Raw genomic sequence first — 24498 nt, 5'->3', positions numbered from 1 at the left:
TCGGCGCAGCATGTCCCTATCAATGAGTTCGAAAGCATCGTTGATGCGAGCCCGCAGTTCTGGCACGTTTCTTGGTAGAGGAGGTTTAAACACTTCACCATTAAGAAAAAATGTTGCTTCATCACTGAAAACAAGTTTCGCACTGAACGCATCCTCTTCCATGAGCTGTTGCAACCGTGCCGAAAATTCAAAGCGTTTGACTTTGTCATCGGGTGCCAGGGCTTGTAGCAATTGTAAATGGTAAGGCTTCTGCTTTAGCCTTTTCCGTAAGATTTTCCAAACCGTCGGCTGTGGTACGTTCAGCTCCCTGCTTGCTTTATTCGTCGACTTCCACGGGCTACGCATGAAACTTGCCCGCGCGCGTTCAACCGTTTCTTCGCTCACTGCAGGCCGACCCGTTGATTTCCCCTTACAGAGGCCTCCAGAAGCTTTAAACTGCACATACCATCGCCGAATGGAGTTAGCAGTTGGTGGATTTTTGTTGAACTTCGTCCAGAAGTGTCGTTGCACTGTTATGACTGACTGATGTGAGTGCATTTCAAGCACGACATACGCTTTCTCGGCTCCTGTCGCTATTTTGTCTCACTGCACTCTCAAGCGCTCTGGCAGCAGAAACCTGAAGTGCGGCTTCAGCCAAACAAAACTTTATGAGTTTTTCTACGTATCTGTAGTGTGTCGTGACCATATGTCAATGAATGGAGCTACAGTGAATTTATGAAATCGCTTCAATCATTTGTAAGAGCCCTGTATGTGAGGAAAAGTATTTCCATTACCTTCCATGTAAATTAAGCCATAATGGAGACGTGTTATGTGTGAGATACTGAAGATTAAAATCTCAGGCATGTTCAACAGCTAATAAACAATATAACAGATTCTCCGCAATATCCTTTCTTTCAGGCGTGCTAGTTCTGCAAGGTTCGCAGGAGAGCTTCTGTAAAGTTTGGAAGGCAGGAGTCGAGATACTGGCAGAAGTAAAGCTGTGAGAACGGGGCGTGAGTCATGCTCAGTTGGTAGAGCACTTGTCCGCAAAAGGCAAAGGTCCCGAGTTTGAGTCTTGGTCCGGCACACAGTTTTAATCTGCCAGGAAGTTTCAATATAACAGATGAATGTGCAGGCTACTGAAAAAGATGTAGCTGAATTCTTTAGTATAATTTTCAGTATGGGGACGAGAGTTTTTCTTTAGACATAGTTAAAGGAGCACAACAGCACAAGGCACCACTTTAATCTCTACAATTTTCCAGATAGAACAGTTCCTGTTACACACAACATATTTTTCCACTATTACACTATTTTCAGTCTTTTGACTCTATAGATGCTTTTGCCACTGCTTCAGTTAACCTTGCCATTGCTTTTGCTTCTTTGGCTTTGCGTTTTGCTTCTTTTGCCAATTTCTTTTCTTCTCTTTCCTTTTTCTCCAACATTTCCTTAAAACGATCATCACGGGGATCCACTTTAAAGCCAAAATGCCTACGGACTTCTTCCATTAGTCGATCCTTTCTCGCCTGAAATACAAATGTACAATCAGTAATGTTAGTGCAATTATTCAGTTGTTATCAAGCTGACATATTTAGACAGTATTATGCCTTAAAGAAACAACAGATATTTTAAGTTGTTATACTTGGGTGTCAGGAGAGGCATACTTGTCAATCAAGCATACAATTCAAAGAAAATGAACATATAACCCCTGTAAGACAATTTTTCATTACAAAATTTCAGAGGAGGAGGATGGTTCACCAATTTCACATATGAAGAAGTACAGGGCAATATTTCTCAAAATGAGAGGTTTATTGCTGTTGAGCTATACCCCCTTACAATGGTAGACAGAAGCAAGTTCATTGCTTTCTCTCATGTATGTAAGATGAAAACCGAGAGCATCAGTTCCATTTCAATCACACAATATTGTCACCACAGGGTTCTATTCTGGACCTGCTTTAGTTTTTAATGCACATAAGCACTCTTCCATTTACATTGGCACAGAATGCATATTTTGTCCCTTTTGTAGATGATAAAACAAACAGAAACAAAAATGGAATATCAGTCCTCTCATTGAAAAAGCAACTAACAAAATATTTGTAAACACTGACAAATGGTTCAAGGCAAATTTGATCATTATTAAATTTTGATGTAACTCAGTATATACAAATCAGTGGTTCTCATAAAAAAATAGTCTACTCAAACAATCACAGTAGAACTCCAATCATCTGAACTCTAACTATCTGGATCATCAATTATCGGGATCACCTTGCGGAAAAAGAAAATTGTATTGTATGACTAAAATTTTTGGTTTTGATTGATAGTTATAACAGTATACAGTACACTGCATGTTTATTTACTATTATAAAAATCAGTCTGCAGTGAATTTATTACAAGAAAAAATCTTTCAGTGAACTAAGACTACAGTACACGCAATATGTGCATCAGTGTGTTTCTGGTGTTCGTCATTCTGTGCAGCCTACTTCAGTCTGTGTTCTAGCCTTAATGTATACACTGATTTGTTGAATATGTTTCATCTTCTGTGTCTTCTGTTTTGTTTTGTGCATGTGTTTTGATTTAATGTGCCAGATATGTCTTCTAAAAGGTAACTCATTATATTGTCACTGGCAAATAAAATAAAAGTCCTTGAACAATTAGAGAAATGCACGAGTGGTAAGCAGTTAGCTGTCCTTGAGAATGAAGATGGCAGTTCACTGATAAAATTGATGAAAACAGCAAAAAACAAAGAACCTGAAGATGCCATAATTAAGTGGTTTTTGCAGCAGCGAGCATTGGGCAACCTTCTTTCAGGATCAATTGTTTGCAAAAAAGCAAAACTTTCAGCCAAGAAAATTTTCTCTCTCTCTCTCTCTCTTTTTTAAAGCAAGCAATGGCTGACTACAGAATTCAAGGTAAGGCACAGTATCCATGAGTTGGTTTTAAGTGGTAAAGAACTATCAGCAAACCCAAAAGCAGCAGAAAATTTTATTGAAAAATTCAAAATTGAAGCAGAATTTTAAGACTCTGAATTTTTATATAACTCAGGTGAAACAGGACATATTTGGAAGGCTTTGTCTGAAACAACTTCAGTTTCTAAAAAGAGAGGAGGAGGAGGAGGAGATTAGTGTTTAACGTCCCGTCGACAACGAGGTCATTAGAGACGGAGCGCAAGCTCGGGTGAGGGAAGGATCGGGAAGGAAATCGGCCGTGCCCTTTCAAAGGAACCATCCCGGCATTTGCCTGAAGGGATTTAGGGAAATCACGGAACACCTAAATCAGGGTGGCCGGAGACACGATTGAACCGTCTAAAAAGAGAGATTAGTGCTCCAGGCCATAAAGTTAGTAACGACCATGTTACCATGCTGAACTGTGCTAACTCTACAGGAAACCATAAAATATCCTTTCTGTTAATAGGAAAATTGAAAAACCTCAGGCATTAAAAATGTTAAAACACTTCCCATCCTTTTACAAGAATCTATCAAAGGTCTCAATGATTGCTACTTTGTTTTGCGAATGGTATGATTCAGTTTTCATACCTGAAATTAAAAAATACCAAAAGACAGTAGGAAAAGAACACAGTAGGTGATGTTAATTCTGGACAATGCACTCAACCACAAAACAGAAAGCTTTCTTGATAAAGATGATGGACATTTTGATACACAATTCCTGCCCCCAAATGTAATTAGTTTGCTACAGACAATGGACTAACTAGTTATCGAAACTATAGAGCAACGTTACAGAAGACAACTGTTGAATAAGCTTTTGCTGAAGATGGAAGTGAAGATGGCGTTGTGGCTCATCACCAAAAACTGAATTTAAAAGACTGCTCTTACATAGTGGTGGAAATGTGGAATTTGGTGAACAAAACCGGATTTTTAAAATGTGGAATAAATTGAAAGGCATTTCAACCAAATATGAGGTACAGAAAGACGAATATGAAAAGAAGAAGTGTCACAAGGAAGAAGAAGAAACAGAAGAAGCAGAGGACAAAATGTGAATGGAGGACATAAGAAAGATCCTTCCAAAAATTCCTGGATGTTCTGACTAAAGTGCAGAGGATATACGTGAGTAGCTTGCTTGTGATTCTTCGGATCCTGCATTCCAAATTCTCAGTGATGATGGAATCATTCAAAGTGTGAGACAAGAAACTGATGGCGTGGAGGATGCCATCATCACTGAACCAGATGTAGGGCCATCAAGTGGGGGTGTTATTGCGGTCTTCAGTCCTGAGACTGGTTTGATGCAGCTCTCCATGCTACCCTATCCTGTGCAAGCTTCTTCATCTCCCAGTACTTACTGCAACCTACATCCTTCTGAATCTGCTTAGTGTATTCATCTCTTGGTCTCCCTCTACAATTTTTAACCTCCACACTGCCCTCCAATACTAAATTGGTGATCCCTCGATGACTCAGAACATGTCCTACCAACCAATCCATTCTTCTAGTCAAGTTGTACCACAAACTCCTCTTCTCCCCAATCCTATTCAATACCTCCTCATTAGTTATGTGATCTACCCATCTAATCTTCAGCATTCTTCTGTGGCACCACATTTCGAAAGCTTCTATTCTCTTCTTGTCCAAACTATTTATCGTCCATGTTTAACTTCCATACACGGCTACACTCCATACAAATACTTTCAGAAACGACTTCCTGACATTTAAATCTATACTCGATGTTAACAAATTTTGATTCTTCAGAAACGCTTTCCTTGCCATTGCCAGTCTACATTTTATGTCCTCTCTACTTTGAGCATCATCAGATATTTTGCTCCCCAAATAGCAAAACTCCTTTACTACTTTAAGTGTCTCATTTCCTAATCTAATTCCCTCAGCATCACCCGAGTTAATTTGACTATATTCCATTATCCTCGTTTTGCTTTTGTTGATATTCATCTTATACCCTTCTTTCAAGACACTGTCCATTCCGTTCAACTGCTCTTCCAAGTCCTTTGCAGTCTCTGACAAAATTACAATGTCATCGGCTAACCTCAAAGATTTTATTTCTTCTCCATGGATTTTAATACCTACTCCGAACTTTTCTTTTGTTTCCTTTAGTCCTTGCTCACTATACAGATTAAATAGCATCAGGGAGAGGCTACGACCCTGTCTCACTCCCTTCCCAACCACTGCTTCCCTTTCATGTCCCTCGACTCTTATAACTGCCATCTGGTTTCTGTACAAATTGTAAATAGCCTTTCGCTCCCTGTATTTTACCCCTGCCACCTTCAGAATTTGAAGGACAGTATTCCAGCCAACATTGTCAAAAGCTTTCTCTAAGTCTACATATGCTAGAAACATAGGTTTGCCTTTTCTTAATCTAGCTTCTAAGATAAGTCATAGGGTCAGTATTGCCTCATGTGTTCCCATATTTCTACGGAATCCAAACTGATCTTTCCCGAGGTCGGCTTTGTGGTGTCACCGCCAGACACCACACTTGCTAGGTGGTAGCTTTAAATCGGCCGCGGTCCATTAGTACATGACGGACCCGCGTGTCGCTACTGTCAGGGATCGCAGACCGAGCGCCACCACAAGGCAGGTCTCGAGATACGGACTAGCACTCGCCCCAGTTGTACGGACAACGTAGCTAGCGATGCACACTGATGAAGCCTCACTCATTTGCAGAGCAGATAGTTAGAATAGCCTTCTGCTAAGTCAATGGCTACGACCTAGCAAGGCGCCATTAGTAACATTGCATGTATCTAAAGAGTCTCACTTGTATCGCCACAATCTCCAGATGTACCGAAAGGATGGATTAAAGTTAAGTATTCCAGAAGCTACGTACTTTTCTTTATAGCATTCATTACGTATCCTGTTTCAGACCTCACGCCATCCTGCTTTAGCTTAGCGCGTGCCTTTCGGCTTCCTCACATTGTGTCTAGGCTGTCTTGTCTAGACACAACAGGCTTCTACCAGTTTTTCCATTCGTCTGTAAAGAATTTGCGTTAGGGGTGTGGCATATGCATTTCTTGAAGCTATTTTAACATGGATGGAGTGGCAGCCTGAGTGTGACCATATACTGCCGTCACTGTCAAACAGATGCAAGACTTGGCTGCATGAAAATGATGGAAGGTAGCACAACAACTGACTCTGATTGATATTTTCAAGAACTGACACTGTATATATGAGGGTTGACTAAAAAGTAATGCCTCCACCTTCATAAATCTTCAATAGTTGGCAGCATTGGTATGCGGCAGGTACTGGCTTGTTCTGTAGCCTCTTCTCTACAGCTCCAGTTGGCGGGAAGCCTTAGCTTTGAACGGTTGTGTTGTTACAGTTTAAAGTATGGAACCCTAGGTAGACGGTCGGTCAATGCAATTTAAGCAACGTGCAGTCACTGAATTCTTGACAGCAGAAGGTGACACCCCAAAGGAGATTCATCAGAGAATGCAAGCAGTTTACAGTGATTGTGTTCATATGAGTACTGTGTGTCATTGGGCGAGTAAGTCTAAAACTGTTGAGGCAGGAACATTTGACCTGCATGACAAACAAAGAGCTGGATGTCCTATGACAGCAACCACCAAGTTTCACAAGCAAAATGTTGACAGACTGATTCAGAATGATCGTTGTATCACTCAGAGAGAAACTGCAAGCACACTCAGTATTTTACAAGAATATGTGGGTCACATTATTGCTTTGCTTGGCTATCGGAAGATCTGTGCATGATGGGTACCCCACAGGCTGACTCTTGAAATGAAAGTGCACAGACTTGAAATTTGCCAGGAACTCCTCTCACATTACAAGAATGAAGGTGATGCCTTTCTCCATCCAATTGTGGCAGGAGACGAAATGTCAGTCTATGGAATATCAATACAAAGACTCACCCCAGAAAAAGGAATTCAAGACACAGCCCTCAGCTGGAAAAATCATGGCCACAGTGTTCTGTGACGCAGATGGTGTTATGCATGTTGATTTCCTTGATCGTGGAACAACAATAAATTCAGAGCATCACATCACAATGCTGCGAACTCTGAAACGATGGCTAACAAGGGTCCGAAAGGAAAAGGGCAATGTTTTCCTGCAGCATGACAATGCCAAATCACACACTTCACGTGCCCATACAGTAGAACATCAGAGACTGAATCTCACCACCGTACGGCATCCTCCATACAGTCCAGATCTAACACCATCTGTTCCTGATAATGAAAGACGATCTGCGGGGACATCATTATGCTTCTGATGAAGATGTTGACAAAGCTGAGAGACTGTCGTTGCGGAAACAGAGTGTTGACTTCTTCCATGACGGCTTCAGAAAACTTGTTCATCGTTGGCATAAATGTATCCAATTGGCTGGTGATTATGTGGAAAAGTGAATATTGGTAATTAAGGATCACATTCTAAGGATTATTTGTGCATTTGATTTATTAAAATATTCCCATCCAAACCCAATTAACGAAGTTGGAGGCATTACTTTTCATTCAACCCTCATAAGTAGAGAACTGTACAAAATCTAAACAACATTGTTTTGAGTCATTAAATTAATATTACAGTAGCACTGTATGTATACATAAATTTAACATTTTTTAAAGAAATGACCTGTCTTCATGATTTACCCAATTATCATAGTATTTGATTATCTGGTTCGGGTCTGGTTCTGAGTCCTCTGGATAACTGGGAACTCTACTGCAAATACAAAAAGTGAAAACCATTAAGTTTTTGGGACTACAAGTAGATAACAACCTAAATCAGAAAACCCAGAAGCATCTCAGTAACATTTGCAATACCCAAGATTACTGCTATTACATGACTCAAAAATGATGAAACAATTTAATTCTGCATGCCTCCATCCATTAATGAGTTAGTGATTCTTTTTTCTGGGCAGAGGGGGGGAGGGGGGGGGGGGGTGAAGGTGGGACTCAACTTAGGAAACTTAGGAATAAAGCTACAGAATTAAATCTGTTGTTAGTTATGGAACAATACATATATTCATTAATGTCTTTTGTTTTGTCATTACCAATGTCTCAAATAATAACGAGCATGAATATAATGCTAAGACCAAACAGAACACCTACAAAGGCTTTTAAGAGCTTAACATTAGTATAGAAAGGAGTCATATACATGGATACACATGTCCTCATCAACTTGCTGGAGCATATTAAATTCATGGTGGGTGATGTGGTGGGGTCCAAGACTGATTTAATGAACTTCCTGCCAGGCAACTCCTTCTACTCCATTGGGGTGTCTTCATAGATTAAATTAAAATTAAAGTTTTAGGTTATTTTGTAATTAATATCAGCACCATAATACAATAATCTTACATAACATAAAGCCACTTCACTGTATTGCACTTAAGTAAAATGTACATTCTTGCCATATTTCCATATCTCAGATACATGTCTCCAGGGGATGAGTGGAACATGACATCTAATGCAACATTAAACACAATCATTAATCACCAGAATTGGTCTCCAGTTCTGTTATGTATATAACATAAGCATGTTTCACACCAACACAATTCAGTGTACTACAGACCAATTTTCAAACTGTAAAGATCAAAGTCAATTTATTCAATTCCGAAAATGGGTCCAGTTGAACCTAACAGAATTATTCAGTAAATAGCGTTGTTGTAATACCATTCAGTAGTTCCACTAAAATGGGAGTATCAGGTCGTAGGGTGACAATGTTGCTCAAAAATTATTAATTTCAACATTTACATTTATACTTTTGAAGCCACTTTACTGTGCGTGACAGCATTACAACCACACCCTGCATTCCTGGAGAATAGGAGACAGAACTATAACAGTATTCTCTCCTTTGGGTGGACACCCAAATCAGTTTAAAAACTATCTTCAGCCAAGTACCCATGTGCACAAACAGCACATATAATGGACAAATGTCCTCCTCCGCAGTCCCTTAGGCCAGCTCCCCTCATCCCTCTCTCTGTCCATCTCCTCTCACCTGTCTCCTCCCCCCCTCCCCTCTATGCTCTCTGCCTATCTACCCCATACTCCCCAGTCTCTCAGGCCAACCCCTCTTTCCCCGTATCTCTTGTCACCACCTTCTCTCGCCTGTCTCTGCCCGTCTCTTCCTGAACCATCTCAATCTGTCCATCTCCTCCTATCCCCCACCACTCTCTGTTCATCTCCTCCTCCTCACCTTCTCTGTATTTCCATCTTCTGCTCCCCTTTTCTCTGTCCATCTCGTCCTCCGCCTCTACTATTTGTCTCCTCCTCGCTCCCCCCCCCCCCCCCCTCTCTCTCTCTCTGCTCAGTCATGTGCATCAGCACATATAGCTCCATTCCAATACTACCACGCAACACTCTTGACACACAGGGCAGCCTACATGTCAGGGGTTGAAAAGAAAACACTTTTCACCCCTATCTCTACTCCTATGGGAGCTCAGGTTCTAGGTGTTACAGTGCTGAGTCCCAGACAGCAAGTAGTGTGTGTACCAAATTCGTCTAAAACTGATCCACTATCACTATCTCTCTCTCTCTCCACCACAATTACATTTTCGCTCATGAAAATATCTTCACAACAGTGTAGAAGGTTGCAAGATAAAATCACAAAAACATACAAAAGAAAACACAGAGCAATGCGAAAACCCTCAGTACAGTGATGAGGATACCGTAGTTGCAGGAAGAGTTCAGCATAGCAATGTTGCACTGCTCATCCACTATATTCAGTGAATCAATACATGAGGTGCATACTGGACTTCTAGCAGTATACTTACCTGTACTGCTGTGTATCAGTGTTAATGTACAACTAACATTGCTTTGAAAACAAACCCAACACTGAAATGAACAGTACTGAAATCAAGCCTCTGGGTGAAGAGCAAAGTAGGCATTACTGTTGTCGATAGTGAGTACCGCAAGTATATGGGGCAAGTATGCTTCCAAACACCATACACAGTGATTTGCCTAAGTGTGGAATTATACCAGAATGTTATCCCATAAGACATCAACAAATGAAAATATGCAAAATATGTTAATTTACTGACTTCTGCATCTTAGTCTTCACTAAATTACTGAAATTCTGCCTTCACTATTTACAGGCCTGTGATGGTCTCAGCAGTTGGCCTGTATCTGAAACTTCACACTACAATATTACTGTGTATGACTTTTCTCCAAAAGAACAATATACTTGGCGCAAAAACAGTAGAATGGACAAATCATGTTTGTGGTGCAATTCGTCCCATGCAGAACACTCTCTGTTCAAACTCAGTGTTTGGTGCTATGACTTCCAGTTCACCAACTTTGAGCATATCTTTATGTTGGTTTTCTTTTGAGGATTTCTCAAATTGCTTGGTGTCTGTGAATCACAGAATAGTCGCTGGAATGAAGAATCATAGACTAATTCCAAATGCAATATCTTGTTCTGTTTTGCTTACTGTTCCACAGAGCTTGAAAGTGAAAGAAATAGCATCTAACAACAAAAACTGAACAAGTGCGAGTAGGACTCATGCTCTAAGGGTTCCATACAAACTTAATTAAGCATATACACCAGGGCTGGCCACACTGCGCACGAGCACAATGTGTGTGGGACGGAGCCTTTCAGTCTACCTCAGCTTTTTTCGGTGCTTCTTGGAAGCAAAATGAGTGGGAGTGACATAAGAGAAGAATAAGATTTCTCAATACCTGTTATGCGATTTACAGATGCCTAATCAATGGGTACCACAAATTTACTATGAAACGACATTACAACATCATGCAGGAAGAATGTAAAGATTTAGCTGATGATGAAAGAGCAAAAAATTACAACTGAAACAGAGGATTCATCAAGAAGCACTTTTTGCTAAATTTGCAGCCATGGAGCATGTGACAAAATTGGTGGTATGAATAGTAATAGTAATATTCTACTGTCAGTTGCAACAGTTGGTGGTAAGAAAATGAAGAGTAATAGTAATATTCCACTGTCCTTTGCAACAGTTTTCGATAGAACTGAATGAACAGCATGGAGACTTCATACAAGTGGCATGCCTGGAAGGACTTTTTGATGCTATTGTTGAATTTAGGAAGGAAAAATGAGAGCAGGAACAAAAATTAGAACATCTGTAATAGATTGGAGACTTCGCATTTTAAGTGCAGTGGATTGCACATGCCCCCAGTAAGACACTGAAAGGTGAGAAATAACTTAGTTCTGATTTGACAGAATACATAAAAAGAAAATCACAATGTAGAATGGACTAATTCTGACAAGAAAGAAAGAACTTTCCTAAGCTCACTAGACTTAAATAAAACGTGAATTTTTAAGAATTCACTGTGGCCTTGAAAGAATGACAAGGATAGTTTTCTGAATGTACTGAGGACACTGCCATTCCTACGTCTGTTTTCGAGACAGTTTGCCATTTCAGTTGCCTGTGTAGCTCCTGTTTACAAGAGAAACTCTTTTTATGTTCAAATGTCCAAGAGGTTTTTGTTGTTTTTCTCGGGAAGAGTTTCCATGCCTATATAATGAGGTTGCAAATGTGATAAAATATTTTGATCAATGCATGTGTGTGAAACGATTTTTTCAAATGTTGGCAGTTTTTACCGGACTAAAATTATATTAGATCTTTAGTGCACCAAAAATAATTAAATAATAGTGAAATTTTTGTTTGTCTGTGATGCATCTTGTTGATAAATATGAAACCAAGTAATATACAATGCCACTGCACTGCCATTTAAGTGTGCTACTTTAGCAGCTTCCTCATCCTCGTACTCAGACAGTGTAGCACGGTGGTGAGGAAAATGTGCAGCCAGACAGAGCAAACGCACACAAGCCAGACCCCATTTGGCATGCCGCGTTATTGGCCACCCCTGATATAGATAGTTCATCTACAGGTTTTGATGAATGAGAGAAGCTTAAATATTTTACACTACCAAGGGACCATACACCTTGGTATTTCACATAAATTTCAACTTGATAACTCCATCCAATCTTAAGAAGAAGAAAAAAAGAGTCTTAACAGGCACCAACAAAGTGATCCTATTAGGGTACTGCTTTTACCGATCGAGGTACAGAATCCTAAAAATTGCAACATTATATACATACCTTTGCAGCAAGCATAGCTTCTTCTTTCTTTAAAACTCTAGCTTTGAGTTCTTCCTTCCACTTTTCCAAACATTCCATCTTCTTAGAAATAGCCTCCTCTCTATTAAACACAAGATGTTATTTAAATCAATTTAAAAATATTTCGAAACAAACACATAAAACAAATACTACACATAAGTAGTAAACCGCACAATCATGGTACTAGAAGTTACACTGAAATGTAAAATGTAAAGTAAATGGTGAGGACAAGGGATGAGTGAAACCTAGGGAGAGAGAAAGGACAGCAGAGAAAAGGAATGAACTTCTTGCTTATGGAATTATCCACAGCACAATGCCTATTCTACAGTGAGTAGCTGATACTTAATCCAAATCGTACACTGAATAATATGTTAGTCACGAAAAACATATAATGTATCTTTGGCACATTTACACGTGAACCCATTGGCAATGATAATGGCTTAGGTTACATTTTGAATCCCCCCCTCTTGCCAAACAAAACATTTTGGTACGCAAATAACATGAAACTGCTTGTAGTATATACCTCGATTATACTGCACTTAAATTATCAGAAATGCAAGTGGGTTCAACAAGTAACTTTTACAAAGATAGTAGCTGTAAGGTTTCTCTAAGTGGGCTCTAAATGCTCAGACTTCAAATATTTTCTTATATTTCTCAAATTCAGAAGGATAATTTACTATAAGAATATTATTTAGATGTGCTATTATTAAACACACTTATGATGGTCGGTACTTTAGCAGACTAATCATACCTGACCAGACAGATATATGATGAAGTGCAAAACTTTAAATAATGTTCAATTATTATATTCACCCTATTTAGAGACGTGTGTGAATGCAATACAAGGAGGGTTGAGCAGGCAGCAGCATCACCTACATGTTTACTGTAAAAGTTCATATTAGGCTAGTACCTCTCCAAGTAAACTCTGTCTCATTGTTGAGACATTTAAAAAAATTATGTTACATATTTTTATACATACATTTCAACATTTTCAAATGCTTAAAGGTAAAGCAATTATCAGACACAATTTACACAAGTACAATGTCAAAACTTTTCATCATTTATTATGCTCAAGCATCAGCAGAAAAGTATTTGCACAAATTACAGAATGTTCTGTAAACATCTGGATTCTGTATTGCAAATAACAATGCAGAGAAACAATTCTGTTGTGACCAAACAGACATTCATCATGAAAGGTAATCATGTCACCTACCCCAATGGCATGCACAGTCTGGATAATGTCAAAGACTGTTAACTTGATTTTGAGGGGCTGTTGTAATTTGGAAGCAAGAAAACAACATCCTGTAACAATAATAGCAGACACTTCAAAATAAATAGGACATGAGTGCCCTACAATCCAAAATCTTGTTTGAGACAGAAACGAAATGTCAACCCAACACAGAATGACAATATGCTTGTCAATCAATATTACCTCTGTCCAGCAGCACTATTGTTACTAACAAAAGCTGAAGGCTATAAATAATAGGAAAGTGTGTGTGTGTGTGTGTGTGTGTGTGTGTGTGTGTGTTTTTTTTTCGATGTATTTTCGTCCTCATAATGTGTACGTAATGACTTTATATGCGCCATACTGGAATCGTGGTTTATAGTCGTTCCCGCCATATTTGTGACGTCATGGGTCAAAGCAGACGGGTGGGATCGGACACTTCTGTATTTCCAACATTTCTTGATCTTTTCAGTATAATAAAAACTAATTGAATTTTGTGCATTCTGTTTGTACTCCAACCCATGTCACTCATAAGTAAGGTCCAAATGTGATAGCTCCACCATATATTTTTATTATTATTATCCCAGGTTCCAAGCAATTATGTGAACCAAAGTTACTTGACCATGTAACAATCCTCCAAATAATTCACAAAATGCCAGTAGCAAAACGCAGCATTCAGTTCTTGGTATTATGAATAAAATCACAACTTGAACTAAAAAATCCAATTCCTTGAATTAATTAAGTATATCAGTTCTGTTACAATTTTGCAATTCACACCATTAGAGCTGAGGGGAGAATTAAAATGGAAGAACATAATGTTTTTTTTTTTCATATTTTGTGGAAACTCAATTTGCAAAGATGTTTCAGATTCAGAATACACAAGTTTTTAAAATTTGGCAGACACCACTTTAGAAAATTTCCCGTCTTGGGAACATTAACAGTGAAAGAAGTCAGCTACATGGGTACAAATGTCATCAGTAACCTGTTAGTACACGTTAAATGTCATCTAGCTAATACAGAAGAATTTAGGAGTGACATAAAGAACTTTCTGTTCATCAGTTCCTTCTAGTTTAGCAAAGAGTGTTATATATATACTAAGATGGTATCTGTTCTTTCGGACATGTCCAAAAGAACAGATACCATCGGTGACCATGCACCTCGTTAGAATGAAATTACAATGAAATGAACACCCTTAGCTGCTTACAGGCGTTGACATATGAATGTAGTGCAGTACAATACGTTGAGAATGTGGGTTTCACGGGAGGCGTGCCAGAGATAAATCCCTGCAGTCACGCTATCCTCTATTTCCTCGGTGGCTAAGATGGATAGACCGTCTGCCATGTAAGCAGGAGATCCCGGGTTCGAGTCCCGGTTGGGGCACACATTTTCATCTGTCTCCGTTGACGTATGTCAACATCTGTAAGCAGCTAAGGGTGTTCATTTCATTGTAAATCACGGAGATTCTCAAAACTAATATGGTAAATTTTAATATCGTTCATACAAAAAAATCACACTGCAATGGTAATAATTTTGATCATTATATTGCACTGTATAAAATATATTTATTTAACACATTTAGAGATTCCATAAACATCTCTTCACACAATCCGTGGAATATTGTTGATGCAATGTTTTAGAATTACCCAACTGCTTTTTTGCCCACATAAAATTACCAGCAAAGAGCTCCAATATACTTTTATTGGTGCCTTTCGATGGAGAAATATTTTAAGTTGTAAGGAGTAATCAACTGTTGAAGCATTTGCAGAAAGATTACAGAGTTTGAATCACTTCATAAAAACATCCCCCCCCCCCCCCCCCCCACACACACACACATATGACTGAAACACCCTCATTCCAAGTTGCAACGATATTGTGGCCACCTAGTATTGGAATTAAAGTTAATGTCATATAGGAGAGCCTTCAGGAATGTGGAATTAGTCAAGTTATTCTTTTTTTGAGCCATATTCTGACCCCTAGACAGGGACACATAATATACATTGAAATTATACCTGTCCTAAGTTTCATGAATTAGGCCTACAGCAATCAGTGCAAATGGAACTAAGAAGAATTTCTGTAAAAAATATACAGAGGTAGCAGTACAGCAATCAGTCAGGCAATATCCAAAAGTGTCTTCGCAACAAAACTGAGTGATGACAGTCTATGAACATTTCACAACAATACACATCTTTTTTATTTTTATCGACAGGTTGCATAGTTAGTGTCTTCCTGTGTTTTTATGGACATGTTACAAGGTTTACAGAACAATGAATCTTGTTACAGCGTTAAGCCACTAATGCTTATTTTTCCCAGGGCAGCAGGTGGGCTGTTGAAGTGTAGGCACAAAACAGTTAATCTATACTGACAGCTGTAGTCCACTTAGTGGTGCAGTTATGACCATGCAGAAAACACTAGGTCGTGAAGTTTCTGACATGTTTGTAAAGACTGTTTGGCACAGAAAAAAAACAACCGACACACTAATGTGTGTATGTGTGTACATACCTGTTACACCCTGCATAGATTATCTTTTGTTTAAATAATCTATTAATAAAAGCTCAAGTGGAGTTTTGGCTGTGCTTACACCACACTATAAATTCAAACTCCTAGGAGTTTCTCTTGTATTTAATGTACCCCAAATCTTGAAATGCTTTAAAAAGATAAACAAAGATCAAGCTGTAGAACTACTATCGTTTTGATTCCTCACTATGGTACCCCAATAACTAACCTGGTAATCAAGTAGGGGAACACCTAATAAGGGACCATAGCACTCCAAGCAACATCTGATTTGAAAACGACTCACATTACTTAAGAGTTCCAGCAGCTCTGCCTACATAAGGAACATGTCTGAATCAAATGTCAGTTGTATATATTGTTTCAAGTCTTTCACCCACTAAGACATTAAATATTACCTCATCGAAAATTATTATGTTCTGAAAACTATGGCATTATTTTTACATTAGAGACGTCTCTGACACAATAAAACTGGGCAATAAGATTCTACACGTACCTTTCCCTGATAGTTGATTCCCTCAACTTTCTTTCAGCGATACTTTTCTCAATCATCTCTTCAAGAGTATGTGGGTATGCGACAGATTCATATTCACGAATGTCATCTAAATCATTCTTAGTTGGCCACATTACGCCTGGGTTGACAGCACTAATACTACCATAACGCCCGTAAAGCCTACGTTTATACTTAACCGTATCATGAAACCAACCCTTACTGCTGGAATATGGTACTTTATTGTGTAATATATTGTGATGCTGTGGTAACAGACGTGATTTATTTCTCTTCATTTCGATGTATTCCTCATAATTTGTGCTGTCATCAGAGTCGTCAATAATACCTGCTTGTCGAATTACCGAATCGTCTACAGCTTCGGTACTAAATTGGCGCACAGCTTTAAACAAACAACGTTCATAACCTTTCTTGACCACACAATGAAAAGTATTTGCAAGGTACATTTCAATATCAACACTTTCTTAGCAATCACAATACAAAATATTCAACACCACTTTCACATATGTAACTAAAACAAACAACACATTCGGAACTCGTCTATGCAAAGATCATAATCAGAAGATGTTCTGCATGAGCATAGTGAACAGCTGGAAATAATATGCACTGAAAACTTGCGCAAGCATACACATAGCATCAGCTTTCTCAAAGTGTAGCAAACAGGAACGTTATGCACGAGTGGCTCAGACGGAACTCACGAATGTAAAAAATCCGTTTAACTTATTGGAATCTTTATGATCTCCTCAGCGCCGCAAGAGCTTTCACGGAAAGGTGATAGGCCAATTCACGCTTGCCGTCTCGGCGTGTCACGTCCAAACATTCCACAATGGATTTCAAATGGCGGCATTCACAGAGGCCGTCAATGGACTGTTATTGCACGACACCGTCAAGGTTTCTCGAGAAGGAGGTTTTGATGCTCGTCATGTATTAAAACTGGAAGTTAACATGTTTTCGCCGCGGTCTCCCAAGTAATAGAAGTGTCCTTTCTTCTTTCGTATCTTCTTGATCTTCATTTTATTACTTTACTTCGTTTTCGTGGCAAAATTTCAACGTTCCATGACGATTTCGGCATTTCTCATGCAGTATTTTTCCATAAGGGAGGTCCGATATCTGAAAAGAAAAATTATTTATAAAATGTCGAATCAGAACACCTTCAGACGACTAAATTTCCGGTTGTTATTTGTTTTTGAGCAACGAGTTTGTGTGACCGTTGGCTGACGTGCCAGAAGAATCCCGCCTCCAATCTAGTCAAAATAGAGGGCGTCATTCAATGATTAGTATCCATAGATTTCTTCTTGATACAGCGACCTCTTCGATCATCAGCTCTTATAACAATGCATATTTACGAAAGAAATGATATGTTCTTTCCCCAGGTTCTAAGTAAGATGGTCATTAAGAATCTCTAGAACATACATTTTTTCATATGTGTAGGTACATTAATCAAAAAGGTTATAGCAAACGTTTTAAATGTGTACACACTTGAGTATACAACAAATTAAAAGTATTTTGCAGCCACGCTTTGTCAGAAACAAAACAGTCTGCAAAGCTTACACTCCTGTACTCACATATACACAATATACATGTCACAAAACATAGTTAAATAGTACTGGTGCATCAACTGGTTCTGTTAAAGAATCATCAGAGGGTAATATATTCCTTAAGTTCCTCCTAATCTGTACTTCATTAGAAGTTTCACATCTGATAGTTGGAGAAAAGATTTTGAAAATGTGTTTCCTGAGTAATGGACACCTACCAGCATCAGATTGATTGATTTACATAATTATGGATATTGTTCTCATTTCTGGTATTGATTCTGTGAACAGGGCTGTTGGTTTAAAAGATAAATACATCACTTATCACCAAATGTTATTTATGACTTACCAACATTTTTTTCTGTAAATATGATTTCAGTGAAGGTACTGGAGTACGATTTTGGCTTCTCATAACAAATATAACAACTTCCACATGAAAATTATTTGATGATAGTTGCTGGTTGCATCTGACACCATCTGCTGATTTTTTTGCAGTTATGGTTTCACTACTATAATGAAATTAGTTTTCTTCATTAGTATGACCTATAGGCCATCATTATCTGAAGAATAGATTCTTTACTGTCTTGCAGAAGATATTTTACTTGGCACTGAAATGATAGTTTTAGACATTGATCCTGATGACGACACTCTTGCCACTGTAACATAACATTAGTTTCTGCTGAAAATAATGTCAGTGCCTTCTTTTGAATAGCTGTAATATTCACTTTTGATTTTAACAGCAATACATGTTATAAGAAGGAAACTCTAAGAATACAGACAAATTGACAGTGTGAACAGTTACGTCATCCACATTATTATTTCTGTTGGAGGTTGCTGTAGTGAAATGATATTTTCCTAAGTATAAACGTGTATTTAACATATTTATATCATTTTTCATTAAGATATGTTGTAGTTAAAGGAAAAAAATATATATACAAGTTAAAAAAGTTTTTTGCTGGTTACAAAAAGTGAAATATAAGTATTAATTGGTTTACAACTTCTACTACTGACTGCCTCAAATACAGAACCACTGGTTGGATGATGTTCAGTTTACTGTGAATTTTCTGCTAAACACTTCTCTTTGTGGTCATTTCTTTGAACTACTTACTCAAGTATGTGTGTGTGTAGCAGCACTCCCCTAGCCTAGAAATAATATATGTAGACAATTCTTATAAAATTAAACCACTAACAAATTATCTTTCTGGAACACCCAGATGGCTGAATACCATTTGTTTCAGCATTAATGTAGAAGGGAAAGACCTAAAGTTACTCCCCTGCCTACATAGCCAGCCAAACCTTGGAGCACATTTACACAATCTTCACTCCTGAGAGAGTTTTTAGGAGATGTCCCGGACCTAGCTTAGCAACCAAGTAAAGTGATCTGACTGCCTTGCGTGGGGCACCCTGAAGTCTAAAGTGTGTCACGAGTACCCTCAAAATCTTCAACAACTACAGCAGAACATTTCGGATGAGATTGCAGCAATTCCAACAGTACAGCTTCGATCTGCCTTCAGCAACCAGGGCCCAAAAGTGCCAAGAGATGAATGGTGGTCACTTTCAACATCTGCTCTAGACAGGTTAGTATTATATTTCCTTTCCTCTGATGTGTTTCTTTGTACTCTAGAACGCTGTTCTCAGGGCCATTTTTATTCATCCCGTCCCATATATCACAAAGCAATACAAAGATAGCTGCAAGAAAATGGTATACATCGTGGTAAGTACACGACATACAGGATTAGATATAAGAGTTTTTCATCTATTGAACTGAAACAGCTGAATGTGAAAACTCCACAAGAGACAAACATTCTGTTAAGTACAAGCTGTATTGTATTAATATCTCGATCGTGTCAGATTAAAGGAAGACATCTTAGCAGTGACAGGTGGGCTGCTAGAGTGGTTACTGGCAGTTTCAATCAACATGCAAGTATTGTGGAGATACCTCATGGACTCAAGTAAGAATCCCTGGAGGGAAGACGACGTTCTTTTTGCAGAACACTATTTATAAAACTTAGAGATCTGACACTTTACTCTCATTGCTGAAAGATTCTACTGCTACCAGTGTACTTTTTGTGCAAGAACGGCAAAGATTAGATGAGAGAAATTAAGGCTAATATAGGGCCTATAGACAGTCATTTTTCTCTCGTTCTCTTTGCAACCGGAACAGGAAAGGAACTGACTACAAATAGTAGCAGAGTATGTGTTGTAAGATTCAGTGAGCTATGACCCTTACAGACACAGCATGACAAAGCATGGAACACAGTGGTGAGGGTCCGTCAGGTGCCCTGGGCAATAATGAGACAGAATTAGCAGTTGAGACCTTTATTAATTTTTGTTTTATAATTTAAGCATCTTCTCCACAACAGCAGTGAGGACAGCAGGGACGCCACACATGATTGGAATGTGCTGACGCATCCACCTCAGCAGTCTTGAGGTTGCTGTGAGGTCAGGACCACTAACAAAGCATAAGTGGGCTGTGTAACATGACCAGCCCAGTTGGCGGCAGGCGTTGCTTGTCTGGTAGTGACGTCACGCAGCTAGACAACACGTTTTACTAGGGCACACTTGTAGATGTCTAAGGAGCACCACAGAAAGCTATCAGCAGCTTTCCATGGGAGTTGTGGTGGTACAGAGGTACACTGCGCCCTCTCCACCAGAGGAAGGCCGTGGACGCCAGTGTCCACTCACGAACGCAAGTTGGGAGCAGCAGTAGCGAGCACACCTCCCCGGTACAGTGACAATTTGACAGAGCGCTAAACAACATCAATTTGGCCCTCATTGAGATGGAGGCAGAAGAGAACAAATCTGCATATCAGTGGAGGAGATGTTGGCTACTCACAGCAACTAAGTCCAGCAGATCAAGCTGGCTGCAGTCTCGAAGGCAGTAATCATCTGATGAATGGTAGTCAGTGCATCACAGATCCTGCCTCCAAGCTGGTTCTCTGCAACTAGAATAGAGAAGGGCTCCACAACCTGAGGATTTGAAGCTTTCTGTGAGAGGTAATGATGTTATTCCTTGGCGGGGATCATGTTATATGGTCTGGTTTTCTGTACTCAGCATTTTTCACTGCTCCTAGGTGTCTCAACTGTTTCGTTCAGCTCCTCAGTTTGCGCTTTCTGCAATATCAGTGGGCTGAAAGTTGTTCTTGTGTAAGATTTACGTGTCGTTGTGGTATCTTTCAACACTGTCAGAATGACGTTATGTTCCCTTCACAGTGAGATCACATTGCTGAGTTGTTGATTTAGACACCTTGCTATAGCCATGTGTGGTAGTGGTCTCGGTTGTGCACCATGATATTTGTTGTATTGGCTTTCCTGCCAATTGACATTCCAGCTGTGAAAGTGTGCTGAAGCGTGTGTTGGTATACTAACGAGGAAAAGAAATTATCGTACCTAATGAAATACAATGGGCAGAACAAACTTCCAACCCCCCATGATACATAATACACCAACAAATTCATAGAAATACTTAGCAAAATTAAGACAGTGAATATATATAATAACTCGAGGCACAATACAAAAATTTGATCACAAACAACTTATTCTATGATCTGAGTGCTTAAGTTAAACTATGTGCAACCTGATTGTCAGTAGGTAACCATTTCCTAAAATTCATAGAAGCTTTCTTTGTTCCTGGTGCGCCGGCCGCGGTGGTCTCGCGGTTGTAGGCGCGCAGTCCGGAACCGTGCGACTGCTACGGTCGCAGGTTCGAATCCTGCCTTGGGCATGGATGTGTGTGATGTCCTTAGGTTAGTTAGGTTTAAGTAGTTCTAAGTTCTAGGGGACTGATGACCGCAGCAGTTGAGTCCCATAGTGCTCAGAGACATTTGAACCATTTTTTGTTCCTGGTGCAGATGATGGCGCTTGTGTCAGTGCATCCACAGCTCCTTCGAATAGTTGCCACAGCATCTTTGAATAGATGACCCAACGATTGTATGAGTAACTTAACATTTACTGGCAAAGTCATTTCACTGACTTGATATCGACTGTGGTACTTCGTTAAAACCTTCTTAGTTTCACCATCAGGAGTATATGGGCTTCTTAGCAGTACCCACTGACCAATTCTATACTGTGACAGTTTCCCTACACATTGCCCCGGCTGTTCCTGACGTTCTAAGGCTTTCATGTTGGCTCGCTTCACTCTTTGCCATACTTCACTTAAACATTTTGTAACTTCCTTTGTGACACACAATTAGCTCCAAGTTTGGGTATTATCACATCAAAAGGAGATGGAATCTTTCTTCTGTAAATCAACTCAAATGACGAAAGGCTGATATTTGTATGGACTTTGGAGTAATACTCCAAAACTATGAACCCAAGGATCGAACTATCTACCATTGTTTGGGCTACTGTTTCAGCCTGTTGGCCTGGAATCGCTGTCCCTGCATGTATCGTGAAAAATGATCTGTTATTGATAGTTCAAAAATGGCTCTGAGCACTATGGGACTTAACTTCTGAGGTTATCAGTCCCCTAGAACGTAGAACTACTTAAACCTAACTAACCTAAGGACATCACACACATCCATGCCCGAGGCAGGATTCGAACCTGCGACCGTAGCGGTCGCGCGGTTCCGGACTGTAACGCCTAGAACTGCTCGGCCACTCTGGCCGGCTATTATCGATAGTATACAACTTATTTCCATGTGGTGTTCTGTTAAACGGCCCTAAATTATCTGGACCAATCATTTCGAGACGTTTAGATGTCTCTGGCAATCTTGTAATAGGATTTTCTAGTCAGTAAAGTCACTTATCTGCCCATAAGACATGCATTCACTCACGTGCTGTTCCACATCACAGTAGATATGTAAGGGATTTTCTGGCACAAAGTGTGTCACTGGTGTCATCATCGATTGTGTAATCAATGAATCATAGAATCTCTTCACCTCCTCTCCTGACTGACAAAAAGCCAGTTGCCATATGTACAAAATAGTGGAAAATTCAAATTTTGGCAAGAAATTCAAATTTTAGTGGAAAATTCAAAAACGGCGGATAATTCAAAAGATAACCAAATTGCAATAGTGTGGTTCCCATGGAAACAGGGTTGTTGCCCTAAGTGTGAATTGGCAGGAAATGTGAGATAGTGCATGGTCACGCTGGATGTCTTGGATTACAAACCCAGGCTTTCTGATGCCACAATCTGAGACCTGAAATACTGGCACAGTTTTAGTATGATGTTAGAATCCACAATGGCTGACCTGGAATATAAGATGGTGATCAAACATGATGACAGAGGCATACCGGCACAGCTCTATGACGTCATAACCCAAGACTTGGAATACTGGGAACGGCTCTATGGGATCACAATCCAGCTCAGAGCCATCAGGCTACTTATAACAGTGTAGAATTCTGACATACTGGTCCAGCCATGAGACAATGGGACAGGTTTTGTGATGTCAGAATCCAAGTTCTGGAATACTGTCAATATGGCGTTAGAGAAAGGATATTTGTGTAGATCCAGGCCTGTCTGCTGACCTACTTGGCAACGTTTCTCCCCAAGCCTACTTGACATGTTTTCCCAAGGTCCTAGTCGCTCAGGGGTGTATGGTTACTGCTTCTCCTAAATCTAAGTATGGATCTCTCCACTTGCGTCTTTATTTAAACAAACACCGCAAGGGACAGGGTCATCTGCATACACCCTTCATCCCACTACTCCACTTATTGCCCTAAGTTAAAGTCCAAACTGTATGCCGTGTAGTAGGAATACTTACATCTTTATTTAAACACATATGTATTCAGGGAGGGCTCCCTTTCCAAAGTCAGCCACCATGCATCAATCCCACTCCTAGAAGGTTGGACAGAGCTGTCAGCCGCTGGGGTCGCATGTTCCATAAGATACAAATAGTCTGGCAGCCCATAGTAAACCAACCATCCGTTGGTGACAGCTCTGAACACAGAGATACAACATGCATACAACCAATTCGATAACCCATTGCGAAATGGAGTGTAGAAGCTCCAATTCCCAGCGCTAGAATGCTGGTGTGACAGCACTGCAGCTGCAGCCACAGCTATAGCGACAGCCACAGCCCACATGACTTGAGAGACAATGATCAGAAACATGGAAAATGCAGCTTCACAAAAATAGCCTATGTTTCACATGGCAATTGAAAAAACTAGGGATGAGCATTTGACCTCCTGGTGGTGGATACTTACGAAGTAGCAAGTTATTTAGGTTTTCAATAACAGAACAGAGACGACGCTTACACAGTGTACAAATAAGGACATAAGTTAATAAAACAATTTTCAAAAAATAACTTTTCAACAACTGAGTGATGACAGTCTATAAACATTTCACAACAATGCACATCTTTTTTATTTTTACGGACAGGTTGCAAGGTTAGTGTCTCTCCCTGTTTTCATGGACGTGCTGCAAGGTTACTTTCACAGATAATGGTACATTCTTCTTTGACTTTATCATAAAACTGATGTGAAAATTCAATGTTGTTCCTTGATTTCAACATAAAAGTGACGCGAAAATGCAATAGCATGGTGCATTTATATCACCTGTTGCCTTTACAGGTCCTATAGAGACGTCTGGTGTTAGGTAAGTATCATAAGACACAATAATGCAGTTGCGGGCCAGGTCTGCAAAGAATTATGCCATGTGATTCGTCAGCCATGATGCACCAGTTACCTTGCCGAGTTGTGCTATGTCTTCGTCTCCTCACGCAACAGAGCTCTACCATGCTAGTGAAACATGTTATAGCCACATGATTTCCCGACAGAGCTCTGCTTAAACTCTCATTGTATAGCGGTCATACTTCTTTTACC

General features: G+C 39.6%; 1 protein-coding gene across 1 annotated transcript; it reads right to left on the bottom strand.

Annotated features, from left to right (window-relative positions):
• Positions 1–1189: 1189 nt before the first annotated feature.
• Positions 1190–16747, bottom strand: LOC126469747 (growth arrest and DNA damage-inducible proteins-interacting protein 1). Its single transcript, XM_050096961.1, has 3 exons — positions 16190–16747; positions 11943–12042; positions 1190–1502 (listed from the first exon to the last, which is right to left on the bottom strand). Exons 1-3 carry the CDS (start codon positions 16645–16647, stop codon positions 1293–1295), a joined length of 768 nt encoding a protein of 255 aa, XP_049952918.1. The 5' UTR covers positions 16648–16747; the 3' UTR covers positions 1190–1292.
• Between the last annotated feature and the right edge of the window lie 7751 nt (positions 16748–24498).

The sequence above is a fragment of the Schistocerca serialis genome, chromosome 3, assembly GCF_023864345.2.
Source record: "Schistocerca serialis cubense isolate TAMUIC-IGC-003099 chromosome 3, iqSchSeri2.2, whole genome shotgun sequence".
NCBI classification, from domain to species: domain Eukaryota; kingdom Metazoa; phylum Arthropoda; class Insecta; order Orthoptera; family Acrididae; genus Schistocerca; species Schistocerca serialis.
The sequence above is the reverse complement of the archived record's forward strand: the minus strand, read 5'-3'. Positions and strand labels throughout refer to the sequence as shown.